Source organism: Oreochromis niloticus, linkage group LG19 (assembly GCF_001858045.2).
Source record: "Oreochromis niloticus isolate F11D_XX linkage group LG19, O_niloticus_UMD_NMBU, whole genome shotgun sequence".
NCBI lineage: Eukaryota > Metazoa > Chordata > Actinopteri > Cichliformes > Cichlidae > Oreochromis > Oreochromis niloticus.
The window spans coordinates 21,495,631-21,519,728 of record NC_031983.2 but is presented as its reverse complement, the minus strand read 5'-3'; the positions used below and the strand labels follow the sequence as shown (position 1 = coordinate 21,519,728).

At 43.7% G+C, this 24,098-nt stretch overlaps 2 protein-coding genes across 5 annotated transcripts; one reads left to right on the top strand and one right to left on the bottom strand.

Annotated features, from left to right (window-relative positions):
- The first annotated feature begins 503 nt into the window (after window positions 1–503).
- Window positions 504–16,890, top strand: si:ch211-168d23.3 (BRD4-interacting chromatin-remodeling complex-associated protein). 2 transcript variants are annotated; one of them, XM_005477412.4, is made up of 14 exons: window positions 504–641; window positions 1,621–1,806; window positions 3,813–3,858; window positions 4,001–4,043; window positions 4,259–4,324; window positions 4,525–6,066; window positions 6,423–6,656; window positions 7,850–8,522; window positions 8,687–8,829; window positions 9,220–9,281; window positions 11,042–11,190; window positions 11,364–11,458; window positions 11,619–11,721; window positions 12,377–16,890. In XM_005477412.4, the coding sequence occupies exons 3-14, from the start codon at window positions 3,818–3,820 to the stop codon at window positions 13,069–13,071; spliced, it is 3,846 nt and encodes a 1,281-aa protein (XP_005477469.1). In that variant the 5' UTR covers window positions 504–641; window positions 1,621–1,806; window positions 3,813–3,817; the 3' UTR covers window positions 13,072–16,890. The 2 variants fall into 2 exon arrangements, with proteins under 2 accessions (XP_005477469.1, XP_019204344.1); XM_019348799.2 differs by lacking the exon at window positions 504–641 and adding an exon at window positions 918–1,183.
- On the bottom strand, window positions 16,555–24,073 carry exd2 (exonuclease 3'-5' domain containing 2). 3 transcript variants are annotated; one of them, XM_003442956.5, is made up of 10 exons: window positions 23,915–24,073; window positions 22,568–22,619; window positions 22,028–22,468; window positions 21,493–21,749; window positions 21,265–21,391; window positions 20,826–21,133; window positions 20,566–20,672; window positions 19,456–19,591; window positions 18,835–19,203; window positions 16,555–17,891 (listed from the first exon to the last, which is right to left on the bottom strand). In XM_003442956.5, the coding sequence occupies exons 3-10, from the start codon at window positions 22,427–22,429 to the stop codon at window positions 17,675–17,677; spliced, it is 1,923 nt and encodes a 640-aa protein (XP_003443004.1). In that variant the 5' UTR covers window positions 22,430–22,468; window positions 22,568–22,619; window positions 23,915–24,073; the 3' UTR covers window positions 16,555–17,674. The 3 variants fall into 3 exon arrangements, with proteins under 3 accessions (XP_003443004.1, XP_005477470.1, XP_005477471.1); XM_005477413.4 differs by having other exon boundaries at window positions 22,043–22,468; XM_005477414.3 differs by lacking the exons at window positions 22,568–22,619; window positions 23,915–24,073 and having other exon boundaries at window positions 21,493–21,769; window positions 22,043–22,181.
- Window positions 24,074–24,098: the final 25 nt, after the last annotated feature.

Genomic DNA, 24,098 nt, shown 5'->3' with positions numbered 1-24,098 from the left:
AGTCATTGCATTTATAAGCATTATTTGCTAATGTTTTCTTATTTTCTTTCAGCACTTGTTGTACTTTCTTCTTCCTTAACACCATAAAGTGCTACACGAATGCAGCTTGCTTTACTTTCCCGTAGTTATGTCTTCCTCCTTTAGGTAGCACATGGCATGTCCAAACATTGATTTTCTTTTTCTTTACAATTGTGACCTTCGAATGTATTACAAATATCAGAAGCGAGTGACTAAAAGATGCATAAAATGCAAGAAAAGCCTCAGTAATCGGGATGAGGGAGCTCCGCGGTGAAGCGCAGACACATCTGAAGCGTCTGCCGCCTGGCGGAGCGCACAGCGCGGTCAGCCTCCTCCCGCAGTCGCGCCGCTGAATCTGGATACTTGTCTCCTCTCAGCTGTATTTTCCTGCTCTCCACCTTTGTGCTGTGATCGGCTCTCCCAGTCTGTTTCTCACACCCACCCCGGTACCCCCCATCCGCACCCCTCCTCCTTCCCACCTCCATCCCACCCTACCCTACCCCATCCACCGCCACCCCCTCCACCACCACCCCCTCTCCTCCTTTTAGCATCTGAAAAGACCACTGAGTGAGAATCGATGGCGCAGAGGCCCGCTTGACAGGACAATAAACCACAAAGAAGGGGTGAGTTTTTTTTTCCCTCTCTTGGTTGTTTTTTTTGAATTGCGGAATTAACTCTAATGGCACAACCATAAGGGGATCGCTCGAGGCTGGCTGCGCGGAGATGATATTTTAACACACGGCATCTTTTGTTACCGCGATATGATTTACAGCAGGCGTCAGCTGCCGTGGTCCCACTCAGGGGGTGGGGGGGGAGAGAGAAAAAAATTATATATATATTTTTCTAAAAAGAAATTTAAAAAAAATACCGTAAGGGGAAACCAGCGGCTCTGCATCCAGCATCGTTTGGGACATTAATTTCACATGAACACACATTCACCTTACGTAACCTATAAATGCATCACAGGATCCAAGAGAATAGCATGGCACTTGCCGCTGCAGCTTTAGATGAGGGTCGTTTGCCTGGATTTCATTGGGCGATGCGGTACCTTGAGGGTGTTAATGCGGTTGTCTCTTGTTGTAAACAAAAATATGTCAGCGGAATCGGAGAGGGAGGCTTGTCTTGTCTTTTTGAGGGACCTCCCCGGGAAACTGAGCGCAAGGCAGTGAGTAATGTTATAATTGGCTTGCTCTGCGCCGAGCTTTTCCACATTGCTTCCCTTTTCAGCCATGAGGAGAGGACAAGTCACATCCAAGGCGCAGGGGGAGCCGTCTATTTACAGCTGAGGCGCTCAGATCTGCCTCTCACGTCTGTGAGCGCCACAACAATAGCTTCCATTTTCCTCATCAGCCTCGGGCATAATCGATAGTAAAATATATATGTGTGTATTACACTATTATTAGTGCAGATTTGGTCCAGTCTCCCAGGTGTCTGCTACAAAAATCACACCAGCACTGCCCACAGCTGAGAAGAAACTGATGAATCATATATTGATCTTATGTCTCAGCGCTCAGATGAGAATGTGTTTTGGCTGCTGGTAACCTCAAGTGACCTGACAGCATGTGGTGGTCTGTTTGTGCCCCCCCCCCTCCTCGCGTACAGCATCTTCACCGGCAACCCGCACCGTGAGACGCAGCGATGCCCCAGCAGAGGGAGGTCTCGTCTCCGTCCCGCCGCCTCGGCCTGGCATCCACCCGCCTCCAGACACTGATGCCCGACCACGACTTCCCATGAGGCCACCACCAGAACTCAGCTCGACCGCTCTGTATGGGGCCTCTCACATATGAAGTAGGTTCCTCTTATATGTGGTATAAGGGTGAGATACATCCAGTGCTCATGTTTTTCATCCAGGGCTATAAAATGGTCCAATAATTCTCGTTTTGAGATCATTTGAGATTTCTAGATTGAGTTTTTTCACGTTTCCTTGTGAAACATGTGACACTTTTACTCCTTCAAATTTATAAAAAGAAATATTTATTAGCTGAAGCATTCAAAGACTAATAGCCACTAACATTACTTTATATTTTCTGATTATTGTGTGAGCTCTTGCATTGCAATATTGAAAAAGACACACACAAAACCCTGTGTAAATTCATAACAAGTTATTTTGTTATTTATTTTTTTAAGTGGTGTTAAGAAGTAGTTCTCCAGGTTTTCTGAAGGTCTTTGGATAGCAGCCTGTCACAAAAACCACATGTCATTTGTTCCTTTAGTTGAATCTATGAAAATAAAATCGAGGATAAGACAATTTGACAGGCATAAAACAAAAAACCTGGCAAACCTCAGCATGCTGTGCAGAGTGTTCTTAAAAGAAATCTGAGGAACCTGAATAAGTGGAGGAAAAAGGAAGAAATAGCAGACCTAAAAGACAATCTACAGCACACAAACAGTCCCTGAAATTGCTTAAGAGAAGGAACAATTTTAGCAAAGATCTGATTTAGGATCTGAGAGATGCATCTCTTCAGTTGATCCATCTATTGTTCACCGAAACCTCATCAGAAATGGTCTCAAAGGAAGGGAAATGGGGGGGGGGGTAAATACTGAATTATGCCAAATTACACAGGAATTGGAGTAAAAATCGGTATGTACAGAGGAAATCAGGACAGAGATACATCTCTAAAACACTGTGGAGGCGCTCCATGGTTTGGGGCTGCCTTTCAGCCAGTGGTGTTGGAGATCTTGTCAAAATTGATGGAATTATAAACGCAGAAAAGCACTATCCGTTTTTTTATACACCATGCAATACTATCTGGAAACACAAACAAATACACACTGACAATGCAGCAGAAGCATATCTGGATAGGAAAAAAACCACAGCCAAGGACTGACTTCCCTAGAGCCCAGATACTGAAGCAGTGTGGGACAGAGAATGGGACAAAAGGGAACCAACATCCAAAGAAGAGCTCTGAATGTCCTGCAAGAAGCCCAGAAGACTATTTCTGAAGACTGCTTAGAGAAAGCTTGCCTCAGAGTGTTGAGGCAGTATTGAAAAATAAAGGTGATTATACTAAATAGTGACATATTTCCACATTTCAATAATTCACTGCACCTAATTCCAATTTTCCTATTAAAATATGAAGAAATGAGGGGTGGCTTGAGACTTTTGCACAGTATGGAGAACAATACTGAAGCAAGAGTAAACAAAATGATTTAAAGTATCTTTAAATTCAGATAAATAATGCACATGGGAATATGAAGCAACTTCACTTGGTTGGGTTTGCAAACTGAGAGCAGGAATAATGTTTGCAGTAGAGAGGCTCTTAGAAGTTTAGTTTAGAAAGAGCAGAAGCTTAAATTCACAAAACAAAATGTTGTTACCAGAGGAGAAGCCTGTTTTCAAGTCCTGGGTAAAACTTATTAGGCAGATTGTTGAATAAGCTAGACTCTGGTTCTGCAGGAAGACCCAAAACCAAGAGTCTGGTCTGAAGTATGTGTAACAGAGCCAAGTTTTTTGGCATATTTCATAGATTGTAAGAGTGTGTGGCCTCATTTCATTTCTACAGTTTTTAATTTTGTCATTAATTTGTTAATTATAAATTTTCCAGGCTAAAAAAAAAGTAGAATGATGATTAAAATAAGTATGAATGATGGACAAATAAACTGATTACTGTTTTACTGTCACCGTATCCAGTCACCTGCTCCATCTATTCAGTCGGTTTCAGCAAATGTGGTCCACTCAAAATATCTCTCGTTCAGAAGCAGATTTAGCCACTAAAACCGGCTGGGCTGTCCTTAAAACCAAGGAGCTTACATCAAGTTTCAAAATGTTCACCGTTTCCTCCTCTTCCTTTCAGTTGACATGGAGGATGAAGATGGGACTTGTCTACTTGATGTTTTGTGGTGAGTTTCTGATCTGTAATCGTACAGCAGGTAAAAAACTACAGTCCCAAAAATATTTAAAGCAAATAGATTATAATAAATTAAGCCGTGAATAAATAGTCACTAGGTTATTAACTGATTTTTTTGTTCTTTGTCTTTGTAGTGACCCCCAAGCCCTGAACGACTTCCTTCATGGGACCAATGAGGTAACAAAAGACTCTTAAATAAAGGGACTCAAATGGGAAAAAAATCAATAGTGCTAATGATGGGTTTGAGTTGGAAATATTTCTTGGCACACGGTACTGAGAGATGTCTGGAGGAGCGCAGAGAGTGTGAAAGGGACTTGTTATGTAGTACTGCGTGAATTTCTCAGCACGTTTGCGTGAGCCCGACTTAAAATTGGCTGATTTTATTCCACCAGCTGCAGACTGAAGACCTGCTCATTAACTCCTCCTCTGGGGAGCCCTCCCTCTTCACAGATGCCCCGGTGAGTGTCTGGATCCACAGCCAGTAGCGTCACAACAAACAGCATTTTCCCTCAGGAGAATTATGTTTTTCTCCCCTTCTGTGCTTGAAAAAGCTTCCTGTTAACTTGTGCTAATCACACAGTTCTCCCCTATTTTCACTCAGCTTCCTCTCTCTGTTGTCTGCACCTTTCTGTTTATCTCCCACTGCTTCTTCCCCCAGAGTCCTGTCTCTCTGCTGGGAGATGGCAGGGACTCCCCAGACACGCCTCCGCCTGGATGTGTGGATCTGTCCTTCCTGGAAGAAGCCCTCCTGTCATCTCCAGAGGGTGGAGAAGACCCACAGGTGGTGCAGGGTGAGCCACCTGTGGAGGCAGCTTGTGAGGCAGAGAAGAGAGAAGTGGAGGAAGAAGAGGAGGCGGAGGTGGCATGTGATATCCTCCAGCAGAGCCTACAGGAGGCTGAGATCACTGAGCAGACCATGGCTCTGGAAGCAGGTCTGGCACAATCAGGGGACAGCCTGTCCCTGTACTCACCGGCCCCTCTCCTTTCTCCACCCACCGCTCCATTCATTCCCAAATCTGTGACCTTGCCTGTGACCACGGCATTGCCCAGAGACACCCAGGCAGCAGTGGAGCCTCCCCAGCCCTCCCTACTGGCTGTCGGGCCTGGATGTCCTTCTTTAAAGCCTGCCGCCCCTCCTCAGCTGATGGGGCTACTACCTGGAAATGTATTTCCTGCTCCTTCTCCAGAGACCTCCTTCTCTCTAAGTCCTGCCCAGGGCTCAAGTATGATCATCCACAAGGCTGTGCCGAGCGTTGCCAGTCGACCTCTTATAACTCCAACCCTGAGAGCAGCAGCAGCAGCAGCACCGAGCATCGTCCTGCAGCGCGCACCTCTTCCTATACAGCCCAAGTTGCCCATCAGCATTCAGCCCAGACTGGTTCAAATTAGCCCCAAGCCCTCTGGGCAGAAGCCCACTCCTGGGCTTACATTCGTCCCTGGGACTGCCTCACCAAACATTCTATTGTCTCAAGCAGCGGGCCAAAAGACTGTCGCTCCGCCACCGCAGCCCACCCAGCAGCTCCCCAAACCAGTCAGCCTGCAGCTGGTCAATCAGGGTGGCTCCTTTGTGCTCCAGCCTCAGGGACTCTTCCAAGGCCAAAACCAGTTCCTTCTTCCGGGCCAGTGTCCTGTTACAATCTCCCAGCCTGTCAGTGCAGCACGACCGCTGCTGACACCCAGTCACCAAGGCTCATCGGTTCACAGCATGACCCCCTCCACCGGGCAGCTTGTAGACGGCTCTCAGATCTTAACTGTGCCCCAAAGACAGCTGAATTTCAGCCCTGTGTTCACCACCCCAGCTGGGCAGCTAGCGCTCCGCCAGGCCACTGTGCTTTCAGGACCTTTGCAGCTACAGTCAGCACCTGCTACTGTCTTCCAGATGCCAGCACAGCTGGCTGGAACCTATGCGCCAGGAGGGCAGGGGCAACGTGCCACCCTGGTCCACAGTCCTGCTCTTGGAAACCACATTACCTTGATCAACAGTTCAGGGGTGCTTCCCCCAGATCTTACTTCTATCTCAATCGTTAATGGCCCCTCAATGGTTCAGGGGATGCCTTTTGCTGCCCAGGGCCCAGCTCCTCAGAGAGGAGTGACAGAAGGACAGCTAAACCTCCAGCAGGCCTCGGTGGTCCTGCTGCCAGAGAGAACTATTCAAGAAGAGAGGACCAGCTCTGAGGAGACTTTTCACCAGCTACAACAGGTGAGCTGTAACTGGAGTGTAGAGGCACATGATCTGCATGAAGGAGCTTTTGGTGTAGATACTCACAAAGTAAAACTGAATAGCTGCTTTAACATAAAATAACAACTTAGAAATGTCTGATTTCTTGCTGTAGTAACACACGAGATGCCTCAAAATGCCTAAAATCCCATTTTGCCGACAGAGATTCAGAAAACATTCCCTCCATAAACACACTAAATCTACACGACTACATTTTTTATCTGTTCCTGAACTTAATTACCGCATAATAATAATATAACTTTAATATAAAGACTTGATGGTTATTGTGATCAATTACACAACCCAGTTTTATCTGACTCTAACGTCTCCTTCTGCAGCCCTATGGACACACTCTCCAGCACGTCTCCGTACAGCCCACCACTTCTGCCGGGCTGCAGTCCTCCTCTCCCCCTGTGGTTACAGTCCTACAGCCACCTCCTGAAGCACCTCTGGCCCCCGACCCTGCAGAGATGCCCAAACTCTTGTTGCCCCCATCAGATATGACCCAAGTGGTAGAGGAGGTGACCCACTCGATGAGTCAGAACCAGGCCTTTATGCAACATCTGCAACAGGTCAGAGCTCGAGCAACCCCCTGCGAATTTTACATTTACATGACAGCAAGAAAGTGCCGATTCTCATCAGTGAAGTGGATGTAAAAATATAAGCAACAGGCAGCTAAACGGTAGAATGTAATTTAAGGTCAAACTTCACAGGGTACAGAAAAGGACAAAATGATGGTGAATTAAAATTAGCAATTAGGAATTTAAAAAAGGAATTTCACTGATAGGTTTATGTTATATGTTATAATAACAAGCCCTGGGTGCAAGTATGTGATTATGTTTCTGAGGTTGCTAACCAAGCTGCTGCTATTTGATAGACTTGCCTCTGTTTCCTATGGAAACAGGCTCACCAAAAACAAGGATTTGCCTGAAGTTTAAGGCTCAGGCAAACTGGAAGAACTTAGATAGGAGATACAGAGAGAAGTAAATGGACTGATTCTTATATAGCGCTTTTCTACTCTCCCGGAGAACTCAAAGCGCTGTACACAACATGCCACATTCACCCAATCTAAAGCTTTTCTAACAACATTCACACACATTCACACTCCGATGGATGCATCGGAGAGCAGCTTGCGGTTAGTATCTTGCCCAAGGACACTTGGCATGCAGACTGGAGGAGCCAGGGATCGAACCACCAACCTTCCGATCAGTAGGTGACCTGCGCTACCTCCTGAGCTACAGCCACCCCCAAGAAGCTAGGCGACCTTTTTAAAGATGTGGAAAGTCAAATGTTAGATTTTTGAGTTTGCTGCTTTAAGGAGGGACTAGACCCCCTAAGTCACCCCTCTTTTCTGGCATAGTTGTGGCCACAAACACTATAGGATTCAAATTACAGAAAGAACTCGCAATATAGCATGCTTGTTGTTTGTTACGTTTACTGATGATGCAGAGAAAGAACTGAAAAGAACTGTAAATATTCATACCTTGGAGAACCTGGAGTCTTCAACTCTTCGGCCTGCAGCTCAGTCTCCTGGTGTTTCTCAGTGCCACCATCTCCTAAACAGACATCACAGCAGGTCTCTTTACCATCTTGTAAACTTTCCCTTTCGCTCCTAACAAAAGTGAAGTTAAACAAATTAAAATAAAATGTGTGCAGAGCTTCTGGTATAGATCTGTAATGTAAGTTGTAAAGTTGTAAAGATGCAGTGGAGAAGATAATATAAAATGATCTAATTTGTCTTTTTTTATTATCCTTTCTACCACAGCAAGCACTTAGTCCCCCGATCACTTCTGAATTGTTGGTTGGAGCGCTGCCGGTGGTGCCAATGGAGTCGCTCGCCTCACCAGTCACCAGTGACAGAGAGTCCCAACCTCAGACCCATGCAGTCTCCGGTCAGGACACCTGCACAGTGATGTCAGACCAGTGTGTTGAGGTTTCGCCGCTTCACTCGGACGCTGAGGATACGCCACTGATCTGCTCCCCCTCTCAGATTCAGGACACTGGAAGACCAGCAGCAGCAACTTTTTCCCCTCCAACCGGCCCTCAGATTGCTCTGCCAGGACCTGAGAATTCAGTCCCCCAGACTACAGCTTCCCAGCCACACAGTGAACCCCTGGTTCAGTATGAAGTCCCTCATCAGCTACAGGTATCGCAGGCCTTGTTTGCCCACAACCAGGTGCAGATCCAGTCAGCTGTTTCCAAGCCTCTGCCCCAGGCTCAGGCCTCGGTTTCACGGCCCCAGACCCAGGTCTCAGTTTCCCAACCCCAACTATCTGTTTCCCAGCCTCAGCCTTCAATCCATACTTCAGTCCACAGCAGTCAATCCCCTCTGCCTGTCAGTGTCTCGGTGCCTCAGCAGCAGCCTAATCCCACAGCTGCATCTGCAGTTCTCTCCAAAGCAGGAGACGACTCTGCTGTCCAACAGCACACACAAAACAGTGAGTTATTTGATAGTTGATAAATAATATGATTCTTAATTAGCTTCTTTTTTTTTATTGCCCCCACTATTGCTATCGCTGTTATTATCTTTCATTTCCAGTTCATTCATTATCATTATTGCTGCCACCGTTTCTGTCATCCTTGTAATTCTGTCCTCTATCAGAGCCAACAGCTGCCTTGGCCGTGGAGAGTAAGGCATTTACTCTCGATGTCCATCCACCCTCTCCTGCAGCCCCGGGGGTCCAGGGGCCCCCTGCTCCCATGGAGTGCACCCCCATCCAGACGAGTCAGCAGACGAGCACCAAGGTGAGCAAAAGCTAATATCCAGTTATTTGAAGTCTGATTTATTATTTAATTCAATAACAAAAATTTTATTGTTATTATAATTATTTTGTCAGTGTATTAATTCCTTGGTATGTTTATAAAACAATTAAATTCTGACCAGCGCCTTCATCATTTCATGATGTTCTTTCTTGTAATAATATTGATTGTGTTTAGTAGGTTTAGTGCTATTAAAATCTGTAATCTACTCGTAATTACTCAACATAATTTCTCCTCTGTACTGAAATGAAAGAATAAAAGATGACAAGCTTCGAAATTATTATTTGTTTAATACTGCAAATGTGTAATGACTGACTTCAAAATGCACCCGCGTCTGTCGTTTTTAACTCGTCCAAAATGTTGTGCGTCTGCCAGCTGGCAGGTCCTCTGGAGCTGCAGAGAGAGGAGAGGCTCACACCAGCAATGCGCAGGCACAGGTAAGAGGAACAAAGCAAATTTCTGTACTGCTGAAAGTCGTCATGCAAGACGCTATAGTGTCTTTCAGATTTTTTTTTTCTGGTGAATAACAGGAAACTGTCCGAAATGCAAAACGTTGAAAATATAATGCAGTGGGAAATTATTGCAGACGTATGAATGTTGTGTGTATCCCTGTATGCACTTTTGGCCATGTATAATTAGAATGATTGTCAATAATTCCTTAGAAGCATTTTTTTCTTGTTTGTTGGACTCTTATTGTGAAAACAGAGTGCAGTAAATAGTGATTCTACAAGCATTTACTGCTATTGACAGGAAAGATGGGAAGTTAATGCAAAGAGAAACTTCTGTCGCTTCTCTTGTTGTTGAAATGAGGTTTTGGAGTATTGGATGAGTATGCTATCTTACGTTGGTACACACCAACTGAAGTGTGAGGCCTCGCATTTTAAAACATTGTATAATTTGATTTAAAATCACTTTATATTCAGTTATTGATTTATCTACTTTAAATATGAAGTGAGGAGTTTAATAAGATTACATGATGATTAAGAGTTATCTACACCACTATCTCAGCTGATGGAGGAATCCAAATGGTGTACTGATAAAAGCTGCATTTAAACTGGAGGGGGGCGGTTGTGGGCCCAAAGCGGGTTGTCTGCTATTTGAAAGGTCCGTGTTTCAATCCCTTGCTCCTCTAGTCTGCATGTCGAAGTATCCCCGGGTAAGATACTGAACCTAAAGTCGCCCCGAGTGCATCTATCAGCTGAGTGTGTGAGTTTTAGTTTAAAAGCACTTAGGGATGTGTGAATGGGTGAAGGAGTTTTGTAGTGTTCAAAGCACTGTATAAGTACCAGATAATTTAAAATGCCCTCGGCATGTAATATGGACCCATTCCCACAGCTAGCAGTTCAATATTCAGCCCTTTGCAACAAAAGTTGGTGGTGGTTTTGTGAATGCAGATGGAATTTCTCGCCATTATCTGGCAGCCACTGAGGTTTAAGGCATCTCTTATCTAAGCAGTGTTTGTTGGACAAAAATAGGTTTGATAAGCAGCTTTTACTTAAAAGTGAGACCGTTTACATTTTATTCTACCAGTTGTCTGTGCTACCTGTGTGTTCGCCTCAGTATAGACAACACTCCTCCAGCAAACATCAGACTTTACTTGCATCACTGCACACACACGGCATAAACTCAATACTGCACGCTTCAGAAAGCTTGCCCAGTGGGTGAAGCGGATTCAGATTCTACATAATAACCCAAAGTCTCTCCCCTGATGAGTTCACAGCCTGGCAGCAGCTCCCCGTGTCTGCGGTACATATATGTGTGTGTGTGTGTGTGTTGTCAGCCCTGCACCTACTGTATAAAAAGGTAGAGGTTAATTGGCAAAATGTGCAACAGGTGTGCCAGTCACCTCACTTGGCACTGCTCCCTGAATCGCTCTGCCACACCTTTCCTCCTGCAGCTGAGCCCCAAAACCACACAACCACAGCACTACTACATACTCACTTTCATGCGGTCCTGCCTTATAAAAGGGCTCAAAACACGTCCTCACAGGGACATGTTTTGAAACATAAAACATTAAGATTCCTGTAAACTGGTACTTTTTATGGCTCTGGAAGCTGATAAAAGTAATGAAACAAACAAAAAAGATCCACAGTATTAGATGGTTCCACCTGTGTTTTCTGTATTGTCCTACTTCGTTTGTCCTGTAATAAACTACTGTAGGTTTATGTTAACGCAGAGTTTTTATAAAACCCTTCAGGTTCCAGCAGCAGCTTTGTTTGGACCATGGAGCAGTGCAGGCTCCATTCACTGGCCCAGCCTTCTCCACACTGAAGGACGCTGTTAGACGCCTGCTGCCATACCACACCTGCGCTGGTCACCTGCCCACTCAGGATGACTTCAATTTAGGTTAGCTTGATTACTCTCCAACAGATTACTGATTTTCCTTCTTTAGTGTTTATCACCTAACCATATACTGCACATAAATGTATCTGAAAGAACAAAAGTCCCAAACTAACTTATTACTCTATAGGATGTAATTATTTTATCATATGAGTTATTAATGATGCTCCTCTTCACAGTGGACCAGGAGTTCGACACTGTGTCCGGTTTCCTGCTGAAACGCACCAAGGACATGGTCAACAAATACAGGCAGCTATTAGTTAGAGAAGCCCAGGTGAGACACCTCCTCTGGGGCGGTATCGCTTCAGAATTAAATCAATATCTGGATGTTGAGAGACTCAGTTCGCTCAGTTTCAGATGTTGATTCTCTATAATCCTCTTCTCGGTACCGTTTGGATCTGTGTGTTTAAGGGGATTTGAACTTGTCTCCACAGCAGGAGAGTCCCTCAGCAGAGATGGTGATGCTGGAGCGTCTCTTCCTCCAGGCCGAGCGATACGCTCTAGCGGAGGACAGACGGCGAGCCCGCAGAGACCCGGGTCAGTGTCACAGCAGGATAAAAGAAGCACCACCACCTATTATTGTTACTATTATTAAACAGAGGTTTGCTCTCTGTGTGTGTGTTTGCCAAAATGCAGATGCCAGCGCTGAAGTAAATCTGAACCGGCAGGGAAAGAATGAATTAGTGAAACAAACTTATTAGCACTGCTTTTAACCTGCATATTTGCTCCAGAGCAGCTCCCAGGTGTTAAGAAGTAATTAAATGGTGTAAATGTGGAGCGGGGTGTGCTGAGAGAGACTCAGCATGATGATGAAAAAAACACCGTTATGTTAATTAAAAATTTGGAAAAGGGGAAGGAGGCTGTTAAAAGCTGTTACGAAAACTAAGACATCAAACAATTCGTTTCATGTCTGTTTGCATGTGCTCTCTTCAGGCGCACTGCTGCATTTTAATCTAGCAGTTCTATAGCTGGATTAAAACATTATGTTTTGGGGGTGAAGGCAGAGGGCAGCTAAAAGCACAGCTTTGCGCATAATTAGACAAAGTTGTTTGGATAATTTTTTTATTCTCTATGATCTGATCCTTTAGACTTTTATGCCTGAAAATTCTCCATCTTCACAGCATGTCTATGTAGAATTAAACTAGCCAAACTGGATAATATTGCTCAATCAGCTCCACTTTCCTTTTTCCAGAGTCCTTTATGACAGCTTTGGCTACATCAGCATCTTCCCCTCATGCCCACTCCTCTGGCAGCCCCTCTTCTCCCCCGGCCTGGACCAGACTGTCCGACAGGCCTCCGGGACTGAAGACCTACCGCTCCAGCTCGCGGGGGGCTCTCAGACTTACCATCAAGCAGGAGTCGGGCTCTCGTAAGGTGATCCACAACTCGGCCTACGACCCGGGACTCAAAAGGGACCACACGGGGCAGCTGACCAACGGTGGCGGGGCTGTGAACGAACGCCACTCTCAGGCACCCAACGGAGAACCCCAGTGTCCTCAGCATGACGAGGAGATGACCAACGGAGCGCCGCTCTGTAACACTGCTGAGCAAGTCTCACAGACAGCACCCACTTCCGTAAAAAAAGTCCCAAATCCTCTTTCTATGCCAGAGCCGCAGGATGTCTGCTTTGAGTTGCCTCCCAGAGATGTCAGCGCCCCAAAACTGAAATGTTTCAGGTTGGATGCGTCACCTCGGGCCGAGCAGCGGTTCAGCCCGCCGCCTCCGCCTCTCCAAGAGGACAACATGCTCAGTGAACATCTACAGAGTGCCATCGACAGCATACTGGAGCTTCAGCGCCTGCAGGGCCCCTCTGCAGCCCCGACAAGGGCCACGTCAGGCCCGTCATTGGACCAGGCTGTCACCAGCATCCTGGAGGGACACCTGTGAGGTAATCTGCCTTGACAGGCATCCACACAGATCCTAAAACATCGAAGTTGGAGTAAAAACAAAGAAAGGTGTACAAGACTTCTTACCTGTTCCCAGAAGGGTTTCAGATTTTACAGAAAAAGCGAGGAGAAAAAAGTTAAGAGGCACTATAAGCAGATGCATACCAGACAACAGCACTATCTATAGTCCGATAGATGTTAGATACTTCATTTTGATGTACGTTTGTGGAAAAAAAAAAATCTATTTGAATAGGAGCTATATTGTTTCAGTGGTAGTTGAGTCATTCAGAGGTTTACGACACTGGTGTAACCTTCATCAGCATATAGTATATAAGTAATAGTGAGGATAACGAAAACGTGGAGTAGACTGAGATTATTCAATAGTTTTTTATAAGATTTCTTTCGAAAATGTGAAGTTTTCTTTTGCATAGTGCCAAGCTTCCAGGGTATTTATTTTGATAATCTGTGCCAATTGTGTTTTGCGCAGCGAAGGTGTGCGTGCGTGTTTTCCTTTGGATTGGTTTGCGTGGATCCGATGAGTGCGTGCGCGTGTGTGTGTGTGTGAGAGAGATAGAGAAGACATTGCATCCTGCTATGGGACAGTACACAAAAAAAACAAAAAAAATATATAGAATTCCCGCAGGCTCCATCATCTCGGCTTAATGAATGAAACTCCAAAGAATTTGTGCTACATCCTGAATACACCAGCAAACGTCCGTGTTGTGTCTCTTCCCACAAACTGGAGTGCGTCCTTGTTATAGCAGAAAGAACCCGAGGGGGGTTAAAATACACATTAGGCAGTCATGCTTTCTTATTTTTCATTTTTTGGGACCCTTGCTGTCACTTGTGCTAGAGTCTTAACTGTGAAAAATTTCTAGTTTTCTGTGCGTTTTCAGAAACGATAATGGTTTCCCATACTGTATGTATTAACATGCAAGCAATAATAAGTTGGGGTTGTTGGGAGCAGTGGTGGTGCAGTGAAGAGGAGGAGACAACAGATCTTTGCCTGTTTTGCTTATCGGTGTCATTGGATGAGAACAAAGATTATTTATCATTGACTAAGATGCTTACTCCATCATTAAAGCCCGTGTAGTTTAGAAATTGTGTTTCTAACATGTTTTAAGGGCTTTGAGGGTACTTAGCTGCAAATGTGACCATGAAAATGTCCATTTTAGGGGAAAAAACCCACCAAAACAGACAAACTGTACAGATATTGAGCCTCTCTGCATCATCAAACAGCCTTTGACCAAAAACTAGAGGAACCATCCGCTTCTCATCTCTTTAGAGTTCTTTGTTTCTAGCCCGCTGTCCTAAAACTGGAGCTTTATTTTACCGCAGCCGTTGTGGAGCAATATATGATTTTTGCGACATCTTATGTTAATGTGACAATCTTATTGGTCTGCGTGAAGGTGTGAATTCTCGTCATTTTGGGGTCATTTGTAACAGCTGTACGACTCTCTCCCTCGTGAAATGCGTGCAAAATGTTCCTTGTGAATTTTTGCCTAGAAGGTCGAAACGTACAAGCGGCAAATAGTCTCCCTTTTTTGTGATATTACCTGAAAATTTGTTTTAAAAATTTTGCTTTTGCAAATCCCGTTAGGGATCAAGGTTTGACTTGCGAATTGGAATGGTCGAGAAAATGCCTTATTTTAATTTCAGTGTACCTGAATTGGAGAAAAAGCTGATTTATGTGGTGTTTTTGAATACTTTTGAATAACATCTGGTGTTCTGAAAGTGAAAATAACTTGTCCCTTCAAAGAAAAAAAAGAAAAAGATAAGATCCAGAGATTTGGGGCTAAATCTGAAAGTCATTTGTTGAAATGTATTGTTTGGTTTCTTTTTTTCAATCTGTAAAAAAAAAAAAATTGTCTTTTGTCGCAGCGAACAAAAGGAGTTATAAATATGCAGTAATTTAGTGTTGAAACTCTGTGGGAGTACAGGTGGACACACACAAGAGGATTCACTAAGGACTCTAAACTTTTAAAGTTTCCTGCTCAAGGTTAGAAGTGAAACCATGCATATGCTTGCCAACATAGACTGTATATAAAGGACGGACATGGGCAATTTGACAGGATGCGCTATTTGTGAAGTCTTATTTTCTTAAGCCTCTAGCTGAGTGTCTGAGTGTTTTTTTTTTTAACCCAGGTACCACAACATGGGACAGATCTCACTGTGAAATATAAGATAGGGACTGATTTGGCACCCTGTGATTGCTAATTGGGATGATTACCTAAAGTTAAGCCCATAAACTCATCAGGAAAGTGTTTACTTAAGGCAGAAATCAAGGAAGCTGAGGACCTTTTCTAAGTCCCCCCCCAAAAAAAAGCCAAATTTTTTTTCCTAAGTCAAAATTTCAGATTATCGCCTCAAAAATTTGTCACATTGAAATTAGGATAACCTGAAATTTTCACAGTGGCAGAAAGAAGCTTCTACAGTTTTCCAATGGAGTTCTGTACAAGCAGACCTTTTTTCACAAGCGTCGCCCCCTGCTGGCCACTGAAAAGAAAAATGAAAATGCTGGTTTATGGTGGTTATGCAGTGAGCATGAAACAGCCTTCTTTTATATACAGTCTATGTATGCTAACTTAGCATGAGGCCTGTCCATAGCAGAAACAGCTAGCCTGGTTTTGTCCAAAGGTAAATGCCTACCAGCACTGCTAAAAGCCAGGTTAGCTGTCACCTTTCAAAGTAGTTCCCAAAATTCATTAAATAGAATATCCCCAAATAAAAGCAAAGGCTTTCTAATAATTTAAACTGAATCTTCAGGTGTGTTTCCACCCTCAGAGGTTTTCACTGTAATGCAGTAAAGATGTCAGAGTGTCTTTCGTAACACAGGATTGCACTCTTTATCACCGCTAGACTTCTTCAAGGGTAATTCCACCAAAATTTACTTCAAGAAAAAAAATGAAATAATTCCCCAAAGTCAGCCCTTATTTGTCCATGTTAATAAATCAAGGGCACCCAAGAAATGCAAAGTCAACTTTGATGGAAACCCCTTGGATGAAGCAGCGTCATGTGCCATTGTTATTGTTGCAGTGTCAAACACTGACCGTTAGAAATATGCTTAGTTTGTCAGCGTCTTAGGATAAAGGGATTCTGCATGTTGAGCCGTTTTATTTATTTGTAAATGTGTTTTATTTAATTTTCCTGACTGAACTGTGAAACCAGGGGAGCTCATAACTAATTCAACTTCAGATACAAAACATTTGACTGACAGATTGTTTCTGATGCCAAAATCAAGAGGCCTTAATTCAGCAAAACTAGATTGTAGAAAAAAAAAAAAATCCACTTAAAGACTCCTTTGACCTGAAAGTCACGAGTGATTCATATATGAAATGTTAAGAAAACCACTTTTGTACTCATTTTTACAGACTATTTATTAAACTGTGATTTTGTAAGAAATAAACAAATGAATGTGGCTATGTCTTGCTTCAGGGGGTGGGGAGTGGATGGAGGGTATAGGTGTGTTCAATAATTCATAAGATTAATAAACATCACTTATTTACTGTATCATTCACAGGAAAACATGAATAAATACAATGCAGCTGCTTCCATAAGGTAAATTTCTTATACTCTAAAGCTTTGCAGAGGGTTAAATCTTGTAATTTATCTTCGTCACGTCCGAGTTGGCAGCTTTTCTTTACTGTGCAGTTTGGATTCTGTGAAACGACGTCGCTGTGAAACTGAAACGAGCTCATGTCCCGACAGTCTCCGGTCAGGTTTAGGGGTTAAGAGGCACGTTCACACGCGCCATGGAGAGGTCCCACCCGTCTGGAGAATCGGCACCACGACATAAGCAGCAGTTTAAATAAATGACCAAGTGAAAGATGCCAACTGTACTTACATTTTGTCTCCCCTGCTGCGATAAGTGTACAAAACCACAGACGCAATACATTCAGGCCCAGAAACACCTCGACTGACTCATCTTTGAAAAAATGAAATAGAGCAAAGATGAATTTTATCTTCGTGGCATTCCCAGGGAAAATCAGTTATCATCTATTGACCTAAACCAGACAACAGACTGAAAACTTAAGCTGGATGGAGAGCCAAATAATTTAAGGTCCTATAAAAACAACCATCTCTCTGCAAAGCAAATCATTCATAATAAGCTGCTGACCCACAGGGGGTGGGGCTGGAGGTCATTAATAATTGTAGGGGGGGGAACAAAACAAAAAGTAGCAGGCAGCAGCTTTTTCTAAAAATCTGTTCAAGCTTTGTGATCTCGACATGAATCTGGTTTTTTTTTGTTTGTTTTTTTAAAAAATAAAAAGTCCACATGCGAACAACATGTCCACGACATTGTAAGGTTTGTTTTACCTAGATTTCTCTCCACAGGTAGGTAGGTCAGTTACTCTCACTGGCATTTGGCATCATCCTCAAAAAACAAAGTAATGTTCTTTGCCCAGTGGGGTCCTGACCGCAGCCACAGACTATAACATTTCCATCCCTGCTGCTCAATTAGTGCGTTCACGCGCTCACTAAAAAAAAGCAAAAGCAGGATGGAGAAACTGATGGAGTGGCTGTCGAGTTTCAAAGTAAAAGAGTAAAATCCAGGTTTCCTATCCAGGTGCGAGGCTGCTCGTGCCCTTCTCGGAGATGGAAAGTCAGTTGAGTTTAATGGGCAGGTCCTCTCCGTATTTGCGAAGTAACTTGCTGTGATTGTGATCGATGCACCACAGAGGAGGGAGGTGGCGAGGCTGCATGGTGGTGAGGAAATGCTGCCTCCAGCGACGCTCCAGGACCATCAGTCCCCGCAGGCCTTCCTCAGCGTGCGCTTGCACCACCTTCAGACCGTGAGGCACGTACGCCTCGTTTAAAATCCTTCAGAGGAGAGAGGAGTGGCCAGAGTGAGTGCAGACTAGCAAAAACGATCATGATACACTACATGCAGCTGTTTAAACGTACAGTGATGATTAGGACTCAACCAATAAACTGAGTGGGCTGTTAAATTATGAATGCTTATTAGCATATTTAAACTGGGTATCAAGTAAAGTTAAAAGTAACTCTACACTTATGTCGCACTGTGCCTGTGATTGGCAAGTACACATCTTTGCACAAGTGGTTCACAAAAAGTATAAATAATTACTTATTTGTATGACATCTGTGCATTTTTCTGCCATTTGACCACTTAAAAATCTCTGGGCTTGTTGTGCTGTTGCATGACACCGTTTCAGCCTAGTTTTAGTTATTGGACAGATGGCCTCACATCTGACATTATTTGGCATACAGAGGAGTTCATGGTTCGACTGCAAAAACCTCAGGTGCTGTGTCTGTAAAACAAGCCCAAATCATCACCCCTCCACCACTGCGCTTCATAGTTTGTACAGGGTATTTGTGTCGATATGCTGTGTTTGGTTTTCAACAAAGTTGGTGCTGTGGATTATGGACAAACATCTCCCACTTTGGTCTCATCTATTCAAAGCACACTCTTTGTCTTGTAGTTTTTTCAGATGCAACTTCGCAAACCCAAACCATGCGGCCATGTTGTTAGCGAGAAGAGACTTGCTCCTGACAGTCCTTCCAGACAAGCCATACTTGTTCTTTTTTAATTGTCCTGTCACAACTTTAACACTCAACATGCCAACTCAGGCCTGTAGAGTCTGAGATGTAGCTCATGGGTTTTTTTGCAGTCACTGCTCAAGTAAATCAGCAACAGCGCTCAGCTTTACTTAAAACCTAAATGCTTTAAAGTATTAAAATAATTTCAGGTATCATTAAGAACCAACCATAACTGACGTGTGATCACATATCAGTTTAAACTCACTTCGTCTCCAAATTGGCTGCTTGCTGCAGCGCCTCCTCCGTCACCTCCTCTTCGTCATTCAAATTCAAGAAACTCTTGATTAAAGCCTGCAGCTCCTCTCGCCGTTGTTCGGGGAGTCCTTCCCCAGCAGTAAGCAGAGCCCGAGCCGCCGAGCGTACTTTCCGTCGATCAGAGTCCTCAAAGATCCGAACTCCCTCCTCGCAGCCCTGAGGGGCAGAAAACTCTTCAGCCAGCTGCTGTTTCAGGAAGCTGTCGTGTACATTGGAGGCAGCGTGGCAGCTGGTGCAGAGCAGCAGGATGTCATGGGAGTTGTGGTCCTTCATCTCTGTGGGAAAATGCCGTCTGTACTCATGCGGCACAATATTTTTCCTTAAGGATCAAACAAAGATGCATGTTAATCACGTCTGCAGTGATTTGGTGGCACCACAAAATAAGACATTTATACTTAAACAGCACAAATCTGTGCATTTAGCATGGCAAAGGATTCTCTGAAGTTCAGAACAAACCGCCATTTGTCAAGCAAATTTATTTTATTGGTTCTGTGCTTCAGATCAGACAAGCAGAGCAAGTTCTAAGTAAACCTTCAATATAAATCAACTGCAAAGTGAATAAGTGTCAAACCTGATGTAAGAATCTGCTTTTCCACAGACCACACAGAGATTCTCCTTGGCAGTCAGGTAGTAATCCTGCTGCGAGTCAGGACGTCCCGACGGCTCAAACAGCAGCCTCACAATAAAAGGCTCTTCACTCTCGAGCACTGCATCACAAACAGAACAGCATCGGGTTTTCAGGCTATTCTTTGAACCTCACAGGGACGCAAATGCATGACAGTATTTACAGAGTTTGAGAAAAGAAAAAAGCAACAAAACAAAAAACAAACCCATTGTATAGTTCAACACACTATTAATATTAATACACTTTTTTAATATACATAAATATATACTTTATACTAGTGGCCACTAGTGCTACTCCACAGCCTTCCAGTAGACACACCTCACTGACTTCCTCTTTGAGTTATCACTTTCAAAGAAAAAAAAAAAAAACCAACAACAAAAAGACCCTTGACCTATGCCCTGGATTGCACGTTTGAAATCAAAGCAGCATTCATGTTGCTGTGAAGTAATGACTAAGAGCATGCTTTTTGTAAGAACGGATGCTCCTGACCACTGCCTTCTCATAGCAAGTCCTTTAGTATATACAAAAAAAAAAAAAAAAACAACCCAAAAACCACCACACTCATTACAAATATTGCATATTCATTTAAGAGCTTTTTCATAGTCAAATCCTATTTGAAAAGCTGCCGACATGCGTGACACTGTGCCCCAGGTATAAAACGACAACTTACTGGGTAAATCTAAACACCTCAGAAACCCTAAGACGTGGTCTACAGCAACCTGATTCATATTTAAGCATCTAATTGCAAACATTCATACTTAGAATAAGCATCAGAACCAATAAACAACAAACGAAATGTAAAGCAACAATAAGAATTAAAAAAAAAAAAAAGTAATTGGAAAGACAGGAAAGTAAAACAGGATATTCTAAGGAGCTGCTGCAGGTGCAGCAACGCACGTCAAGTCTGGCTGTTTAAAGATAGTCACTGAGAGCTAAGAAAATAAAGAGAGAGCTGTGCAGCTGCTGCAAGGAGTGAGACTCAACATGAAAGGGAAAAACATTCAGCTGTCCTAAATACAACCTAAAAGGCAATAAAGAGGGTGTTATCCAGCATACCTCCTATTCCTTTATCAAGGTACCATTTGGCTTTTTTCTTGTCACAGGTACACAGGGGTTGGCCATCTGGTGCATGGAGGAAACAGTTATCATAGAGGGGAGATTTCCTGGAACAGGCAGAGAGAGACAGTATAAAGCAGTTTACATTCATATTTTCCTGTGCAAACTATGCCCTAAACTCACTGTACAGTAAGAGCGGAAAATAAACAACTGGTCATCCTCATCTAAGGATGAGCTTCTTTGTCATTAATAACACTCACCTGGCGGAATACCCGGCACCCAGCGATTTCCTCTTGTGATTCCTTCGAGGGTCTGAGACTTGCTGATCTCCAGACTCTGGGTTTTCACAGCCTAACGACCTGGCCCTCCTCTTCCTGTCTCCATCACCAGCCCTGTCATCTCTATCTCCTTGGCCCTTGAACGGCACATCGACCAGACCCTGGCAGCGGGAGGCCAGCTCAGAGTAAGAGCTCCCACTGGAAGAGGCGGGACTGGCTTCAGAGTGAAAGCCGAGGAGATGGAGGAAGAGAGCAATGGAAACCTGGGCATCTCTAGCAGCATAAGTCATCTGGAGGAAACAAAAGGGTAAAGAGAATTATTTTGAGAATACATGTTTTTGTTCCATTAGTTTGCCATGGCAGAAGAAACCAGCGTCTTGTCTGTACAAGCATAGCATTTGCAATACAATAAGATCCCCACCTGCTCCTGTGTCAACTGATCTGCTTCCCAATCGCTGCAACGCACCTCTGGAGATTTGTCTAGAGAGATTTTCAACACATCTGCTGCCAGTGACTTCAAACTGAGGCCGTTACTTACTGAAGTTTGCCTAAAATAAAATAAAATAATGAAGAAAAAAGAATCAGTAAGGGTGTATTTGCAATTGACACAAATAGTTTAAATTCTAAGCAAGAGCAGAATTATTTTTACTTTTGTCGCAGGGCAAGGTGACGCAGGTCAACCGTACACGTCAGCGACAAGCCGTAGTCACGTGTCAGCCGCTTGCCATCTTCGTAGCAACCAACTCCCACTTTCAGAATGTGTGGGTTTCTGAGAACTTCCATTAAGCTGTGCGGGAAAGGCTGCTGACTGCTGCGAAACGGCAACAGCCTCACCAGGATGCACAGACCCGAGTACGAGGCCATCTGTAGCAAGGAGACCACAGCGGCTTTGCCTTTAGCAGACACCTGTATCCAAACAACAGCAGCTGGGTCAGAAAACACAGAGACAGTTGTGTGAGGTGATGATGATGGATGATGCTTAAAAGGAAAAAATCCACCACAATTGTGTAATGTCATTAATGTTTTGTAAAGCTCAAGGTGTTCGCTTATTGTCAGCTTTTAGGGAAAAAGTAGGAATTCCTCACAACCGGAACGCTGAACCCCATGGCCAAATATTCTTCTACATTTAGGTGGATTTTTCCCCTTTTTTAAAAATGGAAAAACATGCAAAAGGTATTTCTTACGGCGGAGGTCTTTACCCATTCACAGTCAAATCCCAGCACAGGGAAGACTGACAGTTCTTTTTGCATTATTGGCCACAACTGCTGCCACTCTTCTTCAGAGGTCACAATCACTGGTTTGATTCCCAGCAGGTGATCAGAAGACGGGATCCGGGCAGGAAGTGTGGTCTGGCACTGTACAGTCTGAAATTCATCCTTTACAACATGTGGCGGCTGTATGCATGTAGACTCCACAGCTGTGACCTCTGTGGCCTTTTCCTCAAGACTGTGCAAGGAATCTGCGACCTTCTGGATGGAAGGTAACCTTTTCCTTTTTGTTCGATACACCCGCCATATGAGCAGCCCTCCCAAGGTTGCCCCTAGTACTGCCGTTACGACAGCGGTTAAAGGACCTCGATGAGACATGCTGACTTGTAATGATCCTAATCAGTCTGAAGTTCAAACCTAGAGCCAAAACACAGTAGAAGCAGTGAGTGAGAGGATCTGCAAGTTTTATTCAGCTTGTCTGTTAAAATCAAATTTAACAAAAAAGAGATGATTTACCTTTCCTGCATCAGTGAACCCAGCTGTTGCAATTTAGACAGACAATGCGCATCTTTGGAACAAAACCAGCAAAGACAGGTTATTTTATATATACCCTTCATAAACAGATCTATATCTAGGTTTTATACTGTTTTACAGCAGACAGATAATCCTCACACCATCAATATCTCTGCCCATTACCATGCAAAATCGAGGAAATCGTTGGCCAAGTTAATCATGTTTGGTTATTTTTTTATTCCAAGAAGCCAGACTTTGTAGCAATTTTTAAAGCACTCTTGAGCCATTGTTTTCCAGTCTTTAAGGTCATTCAAAGTTTTAATTTAGACATTAGCTGCATTTTACTCATTTTCACAAGATTTTGATCTGCCATGCAATGCCGTCTGAAAAGGAAACAGCTTCATTTTTCAGTATGACAATCATCTGAAACACACTGACAATGCAATAAAAACATACGTGGATAGAAAAAAACAATGAAAAACTAGTAGTCATGTTTTGTCCTTCACATTATTGAAGCAGTGTGGGATTATCTTGAGAGACTTGAACACCACGCAGCCAAAATCCAAATACGAGCTTTGAATGTCCTTCAAGAACAAAACTATGTCTGAAGAATATTTACAGAAATGACAAGAAAGCCTGACTAAGAGTTCCGAATTTGCTTAAGAATAAAGGTGGCCAGACCAAATGCTGTCTTCCAAGCAATACATGTTTCAATAAAGATTTGCTCCGATTTTCCTACAAAATAAAAAGAAATGAAGCTTGACTCGTGTATAGTTAGTAGCTGCAGCTCTTGATGGTAATCCTGCTATTATATATTTGCACATGTCCCTTCGGGTCCTAGGACAGGATTAGAATTATTGGGGAAATTGGGGGACAAAACAAGGGCGAATTTAGCGTAACATCGGTCAACTTAGCTGACACTGGTTTGTAAGGATGGGCTGGGTTATAAGAACACTGCAAAGCAAAAAGCAGAGCTATTGTTGTTACAAAGAGCAAACACCTCTCGGTCAGGTGAGCAGCCAGCTGTTACTATACCGTTTGTTAACACAACTTTTGCTAGCTTCCCTCTGCGACGTAACTTTAGCAGAAATAAACACCGATAAATTCTGTTCTTCAAATGTCCATCACTTTTAAATGCAAGGCGTACCGCGAATTACGTTCTGCCTCTAATCCCGTTTAGTGTCCTCCAATTTACTCAAAGCAAAGTTTAATCAACGTTAGCTTGGTTAGCTGCTGGAGCTAACCGGTTAGCTTGTGAGCTCTTCAGCCCCAATACGTCCTTTAAATGAAACCTGGACGCTAATTTTTAAGCGCAAAGTAGCACACGTACATACGTATTCTGCAGCTTACCTTTACACTTTCGAACAACACAACGCCACTTTATCTCACATGTACACTTGTTTGCTATGCTCGTCCATCTCTTCCAGGGTGCATTTATATGAAGCTGCAGCGCCGCCTGTTGGGCGGATGGACCAATAACACAACAGACCACTGGAGCCCATAGAACTTTAGCTCTCTGGCAGTGCTGATAGGG

Coding starts and splice junctions, on each gene's coding strand:
- si:ch211-168d23.3 (XM_005477412.4), top strand. CDS start 3,818: ATGGAGGATGAAGATGGGACTTGTCTACTTGATGTTTTGTG. Junction 3,859..4,000: donor TGTCTACTTGATGTTTTGTG/GTGAGTTTCTGA, acceptor TTGTCTTTGTAG/TGACCCCCAAGCCCTGAACG. Junction 11,722..12,376: donor GCGAGCCCGCAGAGACCCGG/GTCAGTGTCACA, acceptor TCCTTTTTCCAG/AGTCCTTTATGACAGCTTTG.
- exd2 (XM_003442956.5), bottom strand. CDS start 22,429: ATGTCTCATCGAGGTCCTTTAACCGCTGTCGTAACGGCAGTACTAGGG. Junction 21,750..22,027: donor AATGGGTAAAGACCTCCGCC/GTAAGAAATACC, acceptor GTTTGGATACAG/GTGTCTGCTAAAGGCAAAGC. Junction 21,134..21,264: donor ATCAGTTGACACAGGAGCAG/GTGGGGATCTTA, acceptor TGTTTCCTCCAG/ATGACTTATGCTGCTAGAGA.